Source organism: Phoenix dactylifera, chromosome 1, assembly GCF_009389715.1.
Source record: "Phoenix dactylifera cultivar Barhee BC4 chromosome 1, palm_55x_up_171113_PBpolish2nd_filt_p, whole genome shotgun sequence".
NCBI lineage: Eukaryota > Viridiplantae > Streptophyta > Magnoliopsida > Arecales > Arecaceae > Phoenix > Phoenix dactylifera.
This window is the reverse complement of record NC_052392.1, coordinates 20,345,608-20,363,408: the sequence shown is the minus strand read 5'-3', so window position 1 is coordinate 20,363,408 and position 17,801 is coordinate 20,345,608. Positions and strand designations below refer to the sequence as shown.

At 38.9% G+C, this 17,801-nt stretch overlaps 1 protein-coding gene across 1 annotated transcript; it reads left to right on the top strand.

Annotated features, from left to right (window-relative positions):
• Positions 1-1,946: 1,946 nt before the first annotated feature.
• On the top strand, positions 1,947-12,636 carry LOC103700847 (probable RNA-dependent RNA polymerase 2). The gene is made up of 4 exons (XM_008782728.3): positions 1,947-2,629; positions 7,269-9,160; positions 10,822-10,972; positions 11,693-12,636. Exons 1-4 carry the CDS (start codon positions 2,102-2,104, stop codon positions 12,473-12,475), a joined length of 3,354 nt encoding a protein of 1,117 aa, XP_008780950.1. The 5' UTR covers positions 1,947-2,101; the 3' UTR covers positions 12,476-12,636.
• The last annotated feature ends 5,165 nt before the right edge of the window (positions 12,637-17,801 follow it).

Here is a 17,801-nt window from a genome sequence, read left to right as displayed (position 1 = left end):
GATGGTAGACTGATAGAAGAATATGATGTTTCGGTCCTCCTTCCTGATCCACTAAATTCTGAATTTCTGTCTCAAAAATGTCTCCTACTAGCGAAGAAGTGACTCATGAGTGGATAAGTCGAATCCAAACTCCTCCAGATCCACCTCTGATAGGCCCCCCTATACCTCCTGGGACTGCAGTTTGGAAATTGCCTCCTCGTCCTCCTCTACCCTCCTGAAGATGTTGCCCACCTCATCCCTATTCCGCTTCCGCAGCCGTCTTTTAGTTATTTCCAACCTTCGAGAAACTTTGTATATGACATTACCCCAGATTGGCACCCGCTAAACCTTCTAGACCATCTCCCAGGAGCGGGGATATGACAACCACAACTTCTCAAATCTGAATGGACAATGATAAGGAATAGTGGAGGAGGTATTCACCAGGATCGGACAGTGGTACGAGGCGATCCGAGGTAGGTGGTTCACCCGATAGTTCGGATAGCTCTGTACCCATCCAGCCATGGCAAAGACTTTGTTAATCCGTTCCCAGACCAGCCTGCCCCTGACGATTGTTGCACCATGTCAACCTCGAATCATCAAAGCCAAGATCAATCAGGCCATTGCTAGTGATGAACTTCTGGAACTCTCTAACTTCACTTTTGTTAGAGAAGGCCTTCCTCCCAGTTTCTCTTATGGGTCATCAATACAATTAAAGTCTCCAGCTACCAGTAGTGGGGGTCCCTACTGAGACAGTTTAGCTACCTCTTCCCACAAGATTTTTTTTTTTTATGAACTCCCTATTAGCATATACAACAGCTAGGACCTACAGTCTCTTGTTACCTTTAGAGATCACCATCACCACCTGTTGCTCACAGACATTGAAGATATCCAAATCACCAAGCCCCAGCCTCCAGACAGCAATTATCCCACCCGACAAACCACGGGACTCCATAGTATAGAAACCCTATGATTTAGGGAAGGTCCATCTAGCCTATTGTAAACTTTTCCCTGACAGGTAGGGGTGGCAAAATATAACCCGACTCGCCAACCCGATCCGTGTTCGACCCGCCATAAACAGGTTTGGATTTGGCCTAAACAGGTTCGGGTCATAAACAGGTCGACCCGTTTAACCTGTTTATTAATTGGATCAGATACGGATTTTAGATATCTGACCCGTTTAAATTGTTTAACCTGTTTAACTGTTGGGCAGGTTAAACAGGTATAAACAGGTTAAATGGGTTAAACAGGTTAAACAAGTCTAAACATGTTAAACGGGTCTAAACAAGTCTAAATAGGTCGGGTTGGGCAGGTTAAACCGGTCTAAACAGGTTAAACGGGACGGATTGGGTAAACAAGTTAAATAGGTTGGGTCGGGTTGGGCAAACAGGTTATCTGTTTATTAAATAGATTAAACGGGTCGGATCGGGTTACATGTTTATTAAACATGACAGGTTCAGGTTGTAATATCCGACTTGTTTAATAAACAAGTCGGATTCAGGTTTATGGTTTTCTGATCCGATCTACATGTGATCCGACCCATTTATGAGAAATGACCCAACCCAACCCGATTGCCACCCCTACTGACAGGCGGATCTCGAAGAGGACACATACATCAGGATTATGGAGCTGCACCAACCTACGAAAAGCCGGAGCAAAGAAGGACTTTCCTGCCGTCCGATAATTCTATAGTAAAACCTTCATCAATTATCCTTGGGAATAGTATGGACCCCCTCCCCAAGTCCAGAGTTTTCTTTGCTCACCAGCTCCGCATAATCCCTCTCAGCCGAGCTCTGTTCTCCCTGCAAGGCCCACTTTAGGTGACGGAAGAGTCTCACACGAGTGTCACGGCTCGAACCGGCACAGTCTGAGCTGGGCCGGCTTGCAGGGCTTAGGCACCAGCACGCTGCCCACCCCCTGGGACGGTCTAGTTTCTTTCGGGGGAAAGAAAAAGCCGGAGCTCGCCAGGACTCGTGAAAGGCCACGGCCTACGGGTAAACCCCATGCGTACTTGTGTCTTTCTTTCTTCTCCCGCCAGCCTCGGCCGAGAGGTCCATCTATCAATAAAACCCTAAACCCCCTCCCGTTCCACCGTCGAACTCCACTCTCTTCTTCTCTCTTTCCGATGGGTGGCGTTCGCGCCACCGTGCAGGTGTCGAACATTCCGCTGACAGCCGTCGCGCAGGAGCTCTTCGAGTTCTTTGACTCCGCCGTGGGCTCCGTCTTTGCCTGCGAGATCGCCACCGCCCACCGCAACTGGAAGTCCCGGGGCTTCGGCCGCGTCCAGTTCGACTCCCTCACCGCCGCCGACAGGGCCTGCCTCCTCGCCGATCGCGGCCACCTCCCCGACTTCCAGCGCGCCCGCCTCGCCGTCCGCCGTTCCAACGAGGACATCATCGTCAGGGCCGCCGAGGCCCGGAACCGCGTCGAGGGCGCCGCGCTCCACGCGGGGGTCCTGGTGTCCGAGCGGTGCATGGAGATGTTCGGTTCGTGGGATCGCGTGAGGGCCGAGATCATGCCTGAGAGGGAGAAATTGGACATTTTCATGGAAGATGGCGGGGTGAGGTACAAGCTGGAGATCACGTTCGGCGACATTCTTGCCACCTTCGGGTGCCGGTTGGCTGGACGGGGGACAGATGCCATTCTATTGCAGGTGAACACTTCTTTTTGATGCCTAATTTAGGTGTATTTGTATATGCTTTTATTTTAGTTTGAAGTTCCAAGCTAAGAGATATATATATTCTTTCTTCAATACTTTTGCATATTTATGGAACTGTTTTACATCATAAATTTTCGGCATTTGCTAGTGTTTTGTCATGTAAATGTAGTAATAATATAAAGGTTCTAGTTTTGATTGTCAGCTGAACCCCAATGGGGTAAAATGCCACGCAATGGTCATTACTATTTTGCGAGCATGTACATTGGTTGTGCCTCAAAAGAGTGAAATTTGAAATTTTTTTGTGATAATTGCTATTTTTGGCAGTGGTTGTGCCTTTGGATTTTTTGGTGGTAGGACAGATGATATGGAATTGGCATTTTATAGTATGTTGTTCATGTGTTTATTAATGCATCAACATAACACTTAGGTTTTCCCCCTTCTTATTGGTTGCATTGTACTTGTAGTTGCTGACTTAATGTATGATACCTTCTAAAAGCGTTACAAAGCTTCTTAAGATAATAAAATACACAATGAGGAAGTTAGGTTATATAATATTAGATTTGAGGCATTTTTTTGAACTGTACCTGCTCTTATTGTATGCTAGCTGCATAAAATTTTGGGATTTCTATCTTTGGATGCGCTTCATTAGCTAGGGGTCTAGTACTATTCGTTGCTTCAAGTTGCATGGTGCTGTATATTGTCTGGACGAGTCTTTCCCCGCTGATGAAGCATATAATTATGTAATGAGTATCTTCTCCCTCTTCCATGGGCTTGCATGGTGCTATGGGACTATGCATGCTTGTATAATGATGCACGTAATCTGTGTACAACTTTTCAGATTTCTTTATTTTGATCAGTTTCTTCATCAGCTAGTGATCTAGTACTATTTGTTGCTTGAATCTGAATGTTCTCATATAGAGATAACACAGTAGCTTCCGTTCTGATTGGTATTTTCTTCCTCTTCTGCGGTCATGTGTGGTGCTTCCTTTGCCAACTTTTTGGAATGTCAATGTTGCATTTTCTTGCTAAAAGAAACAGAATGTTCCATTTGTGCAAGAATAGTGTAATTTTCATTTGACATGAAGAGACAGATCTACCAGGAAAGCATTTTGTGCCTTCAAATGTATAAAACTTTGGGTTAGTTGAAGCTAAATGTATAAATCTTACCCAACAGGTTCACGTTGCTTCTCTATCTATTTGAACCCTACATATTTCTTTTGAAAGATAATATGGAGCCTTCCCTCTAGCTGAGTAGAGCTAAAGAAGTAGGACGGACTGGAGAGGCTGTGGACTCTAAAACATCATGATTTTCTGGATGCCACAAAAATAAAATGATGGCGATAGGGGATTTTGCAAGAAAATCCACTTTGTTTTGTATTTGGAAAATTAGGCCAACTTTTTGATGCAGAAATCGTCCATCTTGGACTTTGTTGGATCATTATACCACTATGCTCCCGACTTTTTTACTACTAATAATTCAATAACACATGTAATAGTGAGCAAAAACAACTATGACTCAATGAAAAGATGGCACATGTGCCACCAAAAAGAAGTCTGGTGCGGTCTATCAAGTCATAGATTGAAGATGTTATGGAAACTGAACCACAAAGGATGTGAAGCAGCTATTAGCAGAACTATACATGGAAAAAGAGTCTTGGAATTCTCTCTCTAGCACGTCAAAACCGACAATGGATTGATATTATGTTTTGTAATCTTTCCTCATGTTTGTAATCTTTCTTGTTGTTATCCATGTTAATTCAGAGTTGTGGAGAAAGAGGTTTGGGATTCTCTCTCTAGCACTTCAAATCACTTGCCGACTTTACTTAAAAATTGTAAAATAAAAAAAAGATGCTGGACCCTTATTTCGTTCAAAATCGTGAAATAAAAAAAGGACCGGAAACAGGGGACTCGGCCGTGGAGCTTTCCTCTGCTTCCTACCTGGGTCGGCGGCCCTCCACCGGCCTCCACCACCCTCCTCTCTCCCTTCCTCTCCCCCTCTCTTTTTCTCTCTCCCGTTCACCCTCTCCCCCGCCTCCTCTACTGCATCGGTATAGGCCCGGCCCGGCACGGCGCGGCCCGTACCAAACTGTGCTGCCGAGCAACCGGTCTGGGGCCTGATACCGGCATGGCAGACCATGGTAGAAATTTTCTGCATAATCCCTATTGCTATATAGGTAAACAAATGTAGGTTGGAAACTTTTTTACAAATTTATTGGTTCTTTCTCCAAAATAATGTCTTGGTCCTTTCTCCTATTTAGGTATATGATATCCCTTGCATATCACCACTAGGTATCCAACATTCTTCCAAAAATTATTAGTAATCTAGATATGCCAAGCTGTACTCAGTTGTAATTTCCCTTAGAATTGTCAATTGGTCTATTTGGTAATGAATACGCTCTGTTTGAATGGTGCTTAGCGTACCCCAGCATGTACACTGACTGGATTTTCCGTGAAATGCTATGGGTAAAATGAGTATTAAGGCCCAAGCACCTACCTCCCATGTAGTGGGGCACCAAACCAGGTTTGCAGTCATCCCATGTTTGCATCGGGGTATGCCTGGCAGTACTCGCTCTGTTTATATAACTTCAGCTTCATCTATAGAGCAGCAAGTGCTCCCCATGAGAATTAGGAGCAACTTATCTTGCACATATTATTGTTCAATTTAGGAATCTCTTATATGTAACCCTTTCTTTCTCAGCAATGTTGTGCCTAATGCATTTGAAAGAATGAAAGATCACATTGAATTATATTACGAGGTGAAGGCATATTATTTTATGCCTTGGTTTTTCTTTTAATTAGAAAGATGTATATGTCCTTTAGTGTTTGAAGTTTGGCTATGGACTGCACAATGCTTTTTAGAAAAAGGAGAAGGCCATTAAAGAGCCGAGCTTCATTCAGGCTGCACCTGGCTTGTCAATTTACCAGGTTATGCATCAGTTGTAGCCCTGATGCAAAAAATAGCTGCCACTACAGGAGCCAGTGAAAGCATTTACTGTTAAATTGGAGTTCATGAGCAAGTGCATTGCCTATTTAATATAATACGAAAAAAGCCCATGCATCCCTTCTAGAAATTTGGCCAAAAACAGGTCCAAAATAGATGATTTGTGTTAGCCTGGTGACTTAATCTTGCATGTTATTAGCTCCTCAACATATTCAGAAGAATGACAGGACAGAAAAAAAGCATATTTGGTGGAGGAAGAAAACATGATTGAATGGTCTGCATGATCAAAGTTGTTATGATTACGGGACATGAAATTTGATCTAAGACTTCAGTTTATGGTCCGTGCCTAGTTGATAGCTGCCACTACAATCAGAGGTTGAAGAAATTTTGATGGCGGGGCATCAAATTTACAGTTTATTCTTTTTTAAATCTATTAGAAAAATATAAAATATAAATAGTCTGCATTCATGTTGAATGGATAGCACATCTTGCATAATAAGCTATTGTTTCTTTAATGCCTTGACCATCTAAAATAGTTGATTACTGAGCCTTTTTGAGATATTGAAAGGTTATTTGAAAACTTTGTCAAGTAAACAAAAAGTCTCCTGAAGCTCATCTGCAGTTGTGCTGCAAAATTGCTTTATAAACTTGTTTAGAAATTCTGAGTAGGATGAGGTGTGGATGGTCATTTGATATATGAAAGGGCCATATGTTCGATCTAGACTGCTTGTATGATAACATTAAAATCAAGATTGGTTGCAGAAGCAAGAATATGGCCAAAGAAAAAATGCATTTTATGTTGCTCAAAGTAGCAAAGACATGGTGGTGGAATGAGAGCATGACATTGGAACAGTTAGGCACAACAATTTAGTGATTCTGGCTCTAATATATCCATTACTATGAATGGATACATACATCTTGTATTATATTAACGTATGCATTCCTTTTTGGGGGATTTTGGTGGGAGTGGAGGGTGTATTCATGCACACGTGCATGTAATATGAATGTACATTTTTATGTGCATAAAAGCCTATGTGTGTTCATTTACCTCCACCAAAGAAGAGATGAAGTTAATAATCCTCCTAGCAGGATTTTCCATTATTGCAAAATTTGTGTTTAACTGTAACTGGCATATGGTTCTTGGAGGGTGGTCCAAGTCTCACTGACTTTCCTGGATGTAAAGTGTAGAGATGTTGCAGCAGATATTTGAAATGCTCATAAACTCAGTAATCGTGACAGAGTAGATCTCAGTGGTTGACCCTTTTCTCCTAAAGAAGTCTTGGTTATGTATTTGTGATGGATGGACTCCAATCCTTACCATAACTAATCCCTCATAATTTATACCTTCAAAAAAAAGGTTCCTGTATGAATACTGTTTTTGTGCACCAGGCATTTCCTAATGCTTCTTGTAAATTCTTATGAACGTAAATTAAGTAATTCTTGAAGAAAAGGCAAATTTATTTAAAATTTGGGTATTAAAAATATTTTACATCTTGTATATTTGATTAACCGGTAGATTATATACTTATAGAAGTGTTTCAGTTTGTGCAGACTTAGCTTTGTAAGGATGTTCTTAAATAGAAGCATGTTACTCATATTCATCTTTCTGTACTTTTGATATCTTGTATTATCTTTTGTTTTGTAGAAAAACCTCTGTTGATTGCAATCTCACTTGAAACTTTAATATCTCAGCTCCACTATGCACCAAAAATCTATAAAAGAATTTCTGGGCGTACGATTAGTTCAAAATTTAGCAATGATCGTTACCATGCCTGTAAAGAAGACTTCCGGTTCCTGTGGGTTCGTGCGACAGATTTTTCATCAAACAGCTCCATTGGGAGGTCTTGTTATCTATGTTTGGAACTCGTGGAAGGATTGCCAGGTTCAGAAATTCAAAAAAAATTGCCATTTGCAGGAGAACTTGGTGAATTAGCCCTCTCTATGGGGGAGCTATTTTATGCTCCATCAAAACTAGTTCCCATAATAAGTTGCCCACCTGAACATTCGGTGGCATATGAGATCCTTTTTCAGCTTAATTCTCTAGTTCACGTGCAAAAAATCTCTTGTGGACAAGTCAATAATGATCTGTTTGACATTCTCAGAGGACTATCTTTAGATACAACTATGAAAATCCTCACAAGGATGCATAAGTTGAACTCAACTTGCTATGAGCCCATGCAATTCATCAAAAATCAGTTGGCTAACATGAGAAAAAATCGAAATGCTTCGTCACCCATCCAAAGCGCCCATGCAGAAAACATAATGGGCTGTCATAGGGTTCTTGTTACTCCATCAAAAGTTTACTTTTTTGGTCCTGAACTTGAAACCTCCAATTATGTCGTAAAACATTATTCTGAATATGCTTCTGACTTCATTAGGGTTTCCTTTGTTGAGGAAGACTGGGGCAAGCTTTCCTCTGATGCAATTTCACCAAGTATTGAGCAAGGGTTGTTTTCTAAACCCTACAGAACTGGGATATATAATCGTATATTATCAATTCTCAGAGATGGGATTGTGATTGGTTCAAAGAAGTTTGAGTTTCTGGCATTTTCTGCTAGTCAGCTTCGTTCAAATTCTGTTTGGATGTTTGCTTCTAATGACAAGGTGACTGCAGAGGGCATTAGAGAATGGATGGGTCATTTTAACAAAATTCATAGTATATCTAAATGTGCGGCAAGAATGGGTCAGTTATTCAGTTCCTCTTTGCAAACAATAGATGTTCCATTTCGGGATGTAAGGACAATTTCAGATATTACAGTCACAACTGATGGCATACCGTATTGCTTTTCGGATGGTATTGGAAAAATATCTTTATCATTTGCCAGGCAAGTTGCTCAGAAATGTGGATTGAGTCATACTCCTTCAGCTTTCCAAATTAGATATGGTGGTTACAAAGGAGTTATAGCTGTAGACCGCACTTCCTTTCAGAAGCTTTCATTACGTCCTAGCATGCTGAAGTTCGAGTCAGAGAACACCATGCTCTGTGTCACTAAATGGAGTGAATATCTGCCATGCTATCTGAATCGTGAAATTATATGTCTCCTCTCCACATTGGGGATAGAAGATGAAGTATTTGAATCAATGCAACATGATCAAATGAGTCTTTTGGATGAAATGCTAACCAACAGAGAAATTGCTTTGAGAATGTTGGACAAAATGGCTTTTCCTGATACCAGAACAACTGTAAAGATGTTGATGCAAGGTTATGAACCAAATTCAGAGCCTTATCTGTTAATGATGCTTAAAGCCTACCGGGAATATCAGTTATCTGATATAAGAAGTAAATGCCGGATCTTTGTTCCAAAGGGCCGTGTCCTCCTTGGATGCTTAGATGAAACAGGGTCCTTAGACTATGGACAAATATATGTCAAAGTAACTATGACAAAGGAAGAGCTACAACATACATATGAAACTTGCTTTGACAAGGTTGACCAAACAGCAGCAGTAGTAGTCCAAAAGGTCGTGGTCACAAGAAATCCCTGCCTCCACCCTGGTGATGTTAGAATACTTCAGGCTGTCTATAACCCTCAATTGGATAACATGGGTTTGGTTGACTGCATTGTCTTCCCTCAGAAAGGTAGAAGGTATATGATTCTATAATTTTTTTCTTTAAATTAAGAAAAATGGATTGTTTTATTTGTCCAAGCCAACCTTTTTTATTGAGTTAAATAATTGCATAAGTAACATGATTAACAAGCTTTTACTAATTCAGGTAGCATAGAGAAAGATTATTGGTCTTAATTGATTCCTTTTTCTCAACATATTATATTGTATTATTGTTTTTTCATAGATCTGTATTGCTTGGGAAATATTACATATTAGAGACCAAGGCCCCAGCTTTAAGTTTTAGTGTGCTTATGTCAGCCATTTTGAGTAAAGTTCAAATCAATCATTTATGCTGAATGTTTCTTTTAAAAAAATAAAGAATAGGAAGCGTTACTATTATTACTTTCTTATTGCAGTCACAAAAAGAGTTCAAAATTCATTTTATGTGCCTTTTTTGTATGGAACCATTTTATGTGTTGCAAGCCAACTATCCAAGGTACAAGTTAAGAAGAAAAAGAGAAACAGAATTATGTTTTCATATGGCATGACATCATGGTGCCACTCTAATCAAGCCACCTCTTCTGAAAATTTAAGTCCACTCTTCTTTTCCTCATTGAAGTTTTCATCTATTACCTTCTAGGGCTGTAAATTTGTTTAAAGAAATCTGTTAAGGTAAAAATGCTGAATGAAGAACTAGGATCTTTTGGGCTTTAACGTGATAAGAACTACAGTTCTTTGTAGAAGAAAACAAGAGGGAAAGGGGAATAGGGGAAAAAGAATTCTGAGGGAACCTTTCATGCTTTCCTATGCTTTTCTTATCTGTTTAGATTGCTCTTAGCTCAGCTTAAAAATGGTTGACATCAACTGATGTTGGATGAGTTTTTTGCTTTGCGGTTGATCTTGACTGCATGCTGCCACCAAAGGAGCAGCTCACAATCCATATTCAAGGGTTGGAGTAAAAATATACACATGAGAACCAGGAAACGACTGAAACAACAAGGATACTTTTGAAGCATCTATAAATTGTCGATCAGGAAGAAATTATATCAGGTGGTTGTCCACTCTTTTAAGCATAACTTTGAAAGAAGATGATCCATGGCCTCTGGAAATTTCCTTTGGCATTTGCGATGTAATTTTCTTCTTTCATTAAATGGCATGCAGATAATGTCATGTTTGTCCATTTACGGAAACAATGTCGGCTAATCTTTTTTGTTTCAATTTGATAATATTCGGATGCTGAGTGATGTACATTGTCATAGCACATTTTAATAAGCAAAAAGGGGTATTTGGCCTCTCAATTGTATTTTGGATATTTAAGTTTTTTTGCTTTACCATGTATTAGTTTAAAATCTTAATTTAATAGTTGACTTCGCCATGTATATTACAACATACGATAGCAAACAGAGCTTAGTCTGCTTGCCAACTGCATCTACTATTGTGATTCTCCAGGTAGACATGTATAAGTCACATAAGCTGAAACATCTTCTATGTAAAGGGTCCATTAGTTATCAGGCTGATGATGTATATGCTATCTGGTTTTAGCAAGTTATTTTCAATTGTTTCGATGTTGAAAATTAAAAATCCTCCGTATCTTGAAATTGTTGTGGAGCATAACTTTTCATCTTTTTAGGAAAATAAGTTGTTAATATGCTTAATCTTCCTCGCATTCTTTATGATAATGGGCTGTCGATATGTGCAGGCCTCATCCAAATGAATGCTCTGGTGGAGATCTGGATGGCGATCTATATTTTGTTTGTTGGGATGAAAAACTTATCCCACCGAAGATGGATACACCTATGGACTATAATGCACGAAGGCAACGCCATACAGATCATGATGTAACCCTCGAGGCATGCTCTAACTTGAATTCAAACTTATTTGGTTCTGTTTCATTGCTTTTATTTTGATGCATTCTTGCAGTTGGAAAATAAAGATATATAGTGACCATGAACATTTAAATTAAGAGTGGCTGCTTGCACAATCTAGATATAACTATGTCTTAGCAATATGACTGATACAAGATGAATTTTGTGATGCCGCTATAAATGGAAGTTTGCACCAGGAAAAGAAAAGCTATTCATGCCAAAATCATCTGGTATATATCAAATTGTAGTTTTGCTTTGCTAATATACCATGTTATGTTATTGGATAAGCATGGTACGGTATATATTTTGGTCCTATAGTGGTGTAAATGTACTAACATTTCCAGAAGATGAGAAAATAGAATATTAAATATGTTAGGAGGTTTTAAGTTGCTAGTTTTTGAATTATAGTCAATTTGCAATTTGAGTTTTTATATTCTATAGCATTTGACTTATGCCCTCAACTAGTTCATGAGATTTTCAGGATATGGTGTCTGCTTTCAAAATATTTTCTTTTTATTTAAAATGTTAAATCTATGAAAATTTGGTAAGTGTGTTGATGAATTTTAGTAGAGCTAACGGTCAGATTCCTTCTATATTCAAAAGCATATCATTCTCTTAGAAGCTCTAAAATGGAGCTTGTTGGTTTATTTGATTGTTACTTATAGCTATATCATTTTTCTTGGCCTCAACATGTACCAATTGCAGGAAATTCAGAAGTTCTTTGTTGATTACATGATCAACGACACCCTAGGGATCATTTCAACTGCCCACTTGGTTTATGCTGACAGTGAACCAGGCAAAGCCCAGAGCCCCAAATGCCTTGAGCTAGCAAACCTTCATTCCATGGCCGTCGATTTTGCAAAGACAGGAAGTTCAGCCGAAATGCCAAGGATACTCAAACCAAAAATGTTCCCAGATTTTATGGAAAGATGGGATAGGACGATGTATGTCTCCACTGGGGTACTTGGAAAACTCTACCGTGCAGCCTCCAGACATATAGAGAGGCCAAACACTGACCCTATGGATGCTGAAATGCTCCCTCAATCTGCATATGACCATGACCTGGAAATCAAAGGATTCGAGGCTTTTCTCGAAGTCGCTGAAGATTACTATAATCAGTATTCTGAGAGGTTGAGCTCATTAATGAAATATTATGGAGCAGAGCATGAAGATGAGATATTAACAGGTAACCTGCGTAGCCGATCAATGTATCTGCAGAGGGATAAGAAGAAATATGGGGAAATGAAGGACCGGATCTTAATTGGGGTTAAGAGTTTGCACAAAGAGGTTCAAGGTTGGTTCAAAAGTAGCTGCGTAGAGAGCGAGTCATTGAGGATGGCGTCGGCATGGTATCATGTGACCTACCATCCAAGCTATTACTCAGAAAATAGATTCTTGAGCTTCCCATGGATATTAAGTGATGCCTTACTAAGCATAAAAGCATCAAAAAGCCATAAAAGGCAAGCAGGGGCAGGCAATGCTATGTGAGCTTCGAGAAATAAAACAATGCTAACTTTTAGTGTGTCAAATGAAGATCTTTGGTGGCTTCATCATCTAGAGGGTTTTATTTGTTAGAAATTTTTTTTTGCATGTATACCCTCCTAAATATATGAAATTATATGAATATCCTCGTAAAATTATTATTTGTATGTATATTCTTTTTTTTTATTTGCATATGTATCCATGCCATCTAATGCCATTAAATAATAAACGGCTTAAAACTAAAATGACTAAAATATCTTTATCGGTAGATTTGCCACAAAAAAAAAAAGTTATAAGGGTATATACGCAAATAGCAACTTTACAAAGATCTTCACGTAATTTCTCATATTTAAAAAAGTATGCAAATAAAAAATTATTATAAAAATCAAAACTCGGTTGAAACTTTGTTAAGCTTTTTATGATTCAGTTAGATCGATAAGTCAAAAATATTGAGTCATATTATCAATTTTTTTTTAAGATCATGACTCATATTAGAGGATCATTTTGGTAATGCTATTTTTTATTTGATTTTGAAATAATTATCATTATTGAATCTATGATATATATATATATATATATATATTCTTCATTAATTTTTAAAGATTAAAACATATCAATTTAAAATTAAATATAGATGCTTAATTTGGTAAAATATTTTTTAGTAATTTATAAATATTGAGTTATTTGTTTTTTAGTCGAAAATTTTGTAAAAGTAATATAATTCATTCTATAAGAATTGATATTAACATGAGATCATGTGACATGATAATATTAATATATCCTCCTAAATATGTGTAATTGCATGAATACCATTGCAAAAGTTGCTATTTGCATGTGCATCGTTAGAAAGTTTTTTTTTTTACATATTTATTTGTAAGAGTATTTCAATCATTTTAAATTTAAATCGTTTATTTTTTAACGGTATTAGATAGTATAAATATATATATATATATATATATATATATATATATATATATATATATATATATATATATATATATATATATATATATAATAGCAAGAAAAGGAAAGGCATACATGCAAAATAAATATTTTATGATATTATACATATAAATAATAATTTTACGAGAATATTTACATAATTTTATATATTTTGGGAGGTATACATGAAAAAAAAAAAATTTATTTGCTCATGTTGTGGTTAAAGCTTCTTTCAATGGAACTGTCTTCTAGATGTTACAGATTACTGGATGCCCGTGTCAGGTTGAAAGAGTTCATTTCATGTTGTCTAACAATGATTCTAAAAGTCGAAGGAGCTGCTCTTTTTCCTTCTTTTCAATCTCAAATATTCTCAAAGCCCTTTACCATCCTAGGTAAAATGCCCTACAGCCCTAAAGCACCAGTTCCAACCAGAATATTTTGTTGATGGAGCTAATGACCACGAAGCTCGCAGGGAAAACGTATACCAGGGTATCTTCATCTCGATGCTTTTGCTTATCTAGACGTCTTACCTCGTTTTCATTGTTCCCTTCTTAAATGATTCCGAAACTCAGTTAAGATGTCTTCTCTAACCTCGCATTTGGATACCATATCATCTATCTCGAAAACAGACAACGGCTCTAATTAGAAAAAGACGGCACTGGTGGGCTGCTGGCCTCCAAGATGGATGCTTCAACTCTTGTGAAACTGACTGGAGCGGCAAATGCCATAAAAAGCAGCGATCATGGCAAACTACATGGCGTTTGGGGAGTTTGAGCGCTCACCACATACAGTTTGAGCCTCCTTATTTGCGTGAACAAAATTAGCTGAGCCTTTTTTTTTCATATATATTCATTTACAAACCAAATAAGGAGGCTATAGCCCCCAACAGCATATTTGTTGAGCCCTCTCGTGTTGAGCTCACAATGTAGCAGGACTACAATTTGCGCAGTCGCCCATCAAGCCTTTTGTGCAGAAAAAGATTGCATGTTTATTTTGAAAGTAAGGTTGAAAAAAAAAAAGAATTGGATACTAATAAGTCAACATATTCAAATTTATTTTATTTTATAAATAATATATAAATATAAATATTATCGAATATAAAAAATTATATTTATATTTATTTTAAATAAATATGAATATAAATCGGATATGAATATAAATACAGATATAAGTTAGAAAATTAAATTTTATAGTCGCAAAATCAACGATATTACTAGTGTATGGTAAATTAAGTTAATAATATACTAATATGATTATATATTTACTTTAAAAACTTATGACGCTATATAAAATTAAACAAAATTATAAATAAAATTAAATATTTAAATATGGATCAGATAGTTATTTATATATATATATTAATTGATGCAGGACGGATGTAAAAGATGGTAGGCAGCGTGAAAGAGGAGAAGAAGAGGGGAAGAAGAAGAAAGAGGAGAGGAGGAGGAAGAAGAAGAAGGCTAATTTTTCTGGAATTCATTCATTAAAAAATTAAGCAAATGCATGCCCTATATATGTAGGGCCACCAAATAACAAATAAGTCCCTATAAAGAAAACAATTCGAAAGAGGCCCTCAAAAGATAATATGCAAACTAATCCTACCCACATAAAATAAATAATAAAAATGACATCAATCAATCCAGCCACAACGAAAGTGGCTGGACCGTCTTCCTGCGACAACCATGATCCTGCAAAATAATCAGTCCAGTACTCGTGTCCGCACCAACTCCCCCCGGGTAAGAAGAAGTCGACCCCGACGAATGACTCTGGTAGTACTCCAAAAGATCTGGGTCAACGCGCTGCAACTCCGCACGAGTAATCCATGTAGTATCAGACTCCGGGCGTCCTCGCCAACGAACCAGGAAACGCTGAACACCCCCATCTTTGGTAGAAACAGTCTGCTCATCTAAAATGGCATCAATATGTTCTTTTTGTGCTGGTGGTAAAGCTAGAGTGGACGGAGATGGTATGGAATCAAGAATAGGAGTATCATCAAGCTCAAGTGAAGGCTGAGCGAAAGGATCAGTAGGAATAGAAAGGGGGCCCTTGTAAGCAACCAAATCCTCAATATTAAAAGTGGAGCTAATACCAAAATCAGAGGGAAGATCAAGAACGTAAGCATTAGTACCCACTCGTTGCAATACCCGAAAGGGCCCAGCACTACGAACCTGCAGTTTCTTGACGGTTCCAGATGGAAACCGCTCAGGCCGAATACGTATCATAACATAATCCCCAGTTTGAAATTGTTTATCTCGCTTATGAGAATCAGCCTGTAGCTTATATTGAGCATTACTCATATGAATGCGCTTGCTAATTTCCTAATGCAGATTATGAATGTATTGTGCAAATGCATGTGCAGACTCAGAAATGCGAATATGGGTGGACATAGGTAGGAGATCTACAGGTTTGCGAGCTTTATAACCATGGACCACTTCAAATGGACTCATCCCGATAGACCTATTGATCGACGAATTATATGCAAATTGGGCGACAGGCAGAATAGAATCCCAGTTACGATTGTGATCCCCTACTAGACTTCGCAGAAGGTTACCTAGACTTCGGTTGACGACTTCGGTTTGACCATCGGTTTGAGGATGATAAGCAGTAGAAAATCTAAGTTTGGTGCCAACCAGATGCCACAAGGTTTTCCAAAAATAGCTCATGAAGCGGACATCCCTATCGGATACAATAGTTTTCGGTAGACCGTATAACTTAACAATCTCATCAAAAAATATCTTGGCTACTCGAGAGGCATCAGAAGTCTTGGAACAAGGGAGGAAGTGGGCCATTTTAGAAAAACGATCCACAACCACAAAAATGGAATCATGTTTCCGAAACGTGCGAGGAAGGCCGAGCACGAAGTCCATACTAAGGTCAAGCCAAGGGCGATCTGGGATAGGTAACGGAGTGTAGAGGCCAGTATTTTGTTTTTTGTGCTTAGCTAGTTGACACGTGCGACACTGTCCCACAATCTTAGCAACATCCCGTTTCAAACTTGGCCAAAAAAACTGACGTTCAACTTCTTCTATGGTCTTATCACGGCCAAAATGTCCAGCGAGACCGCCGGCATGTACTTCCCATATCAAGAAATCGCGCACAGAAGTTCGCGGAATGCAGAGCTTGGAAGCTTTGAACAAGTACCCGTCTTGAAGATAAACACCATCAATCAAAGGTCCTTGTCCATCAGCGAGGGCATTATAGAGTTGGCCAAAATCTGGGCAAGACAAGTAATCGAGCTTAAGTCTGTCAAAACCGGTGATGGAAACAGACATGGCGGACAACAGAGTTACTCGACGACTTAACGCATCAGCAGCTTTGTTCGCGGCACCTGACATATGCTAAAGGACAAAAGTGTAATCCTGGAGGAATTGAACCCACTTGGCATGTCGATGATTAAGTTTTTTCTGGGAATTAAGAAAACGAAGTGCTTCATGGTCAAAATAGAGAACAAATTCATTAGGAAGGAGATAATGTCGCCAATACCGTAGTGCCTGGACTATGGCAAAAAATTTCTTGTCATATGTGGAATATCTTTGTCTAGCCTCGTTCAGCTTTTCACTAAAATAGGCGATAGGATGACGTTCTTGACTAAGCACACCACCTATTCCTAAGCCAGATGCATCACATTCCACCTCAAAAACTTTGCTAAAATCAGGGAGCCGCATAACTGGCGCCTCCGTCATTCTTTGCTTTATGGCACTAAATGCGTTAGCAGCTGCGCGTGTCCACTGAAAATCACCTCGCTTAAGGCAATCTGTGATAGGTGACATAAGTGTGCTGAAGCCCTTAATGAAACGACGGTAAAATGTGGCCAGGCCGTGAAAACTACGGATGTCAGTAATATTCTTAGGTTCAGGCCATTCAACAATTGCGGTGATTTTCGCAGGGTCAGCAGATAAGCCCTCAGAGGAGACTATATACCCTAAGAAGTTTACGTGAGTAGTAAAAAATGAACACTTCTTAATGTTAGCATAGAGGCTCTCGTTGCGTAAAGTCGTACAAACTTGCCTTAAATGGCCTAAATGTTGCTCCTTAGTTTGACTATAAATAAAGATATCGTCAAAGTACACGACTAAAAATTTGCCCATAAAAGGCCGGAGTACTTGAGTCATCACTCGCATAAATGTACTTGGAGCGTTCGAGAGGCCGAAAGGCATTACCAGCCATTCATAGAGGCCATCTTTTGTCTTGAAGGCTGTCTTCCATTCATCTCCTGGACGAATCCGGATTTGATGGTAGCCACTTTTTAAGTCAATCTTGGAGAAAATCGTGGCACCTGCCATCATATCCAGCATATCGTCGAGCCGGGAAATAGGAAAATGGTATTTGACCGTGATTCTATTAATAGCCCGACTGTCTACACACATTCGCCAAGTCCCATCTTTTTTTG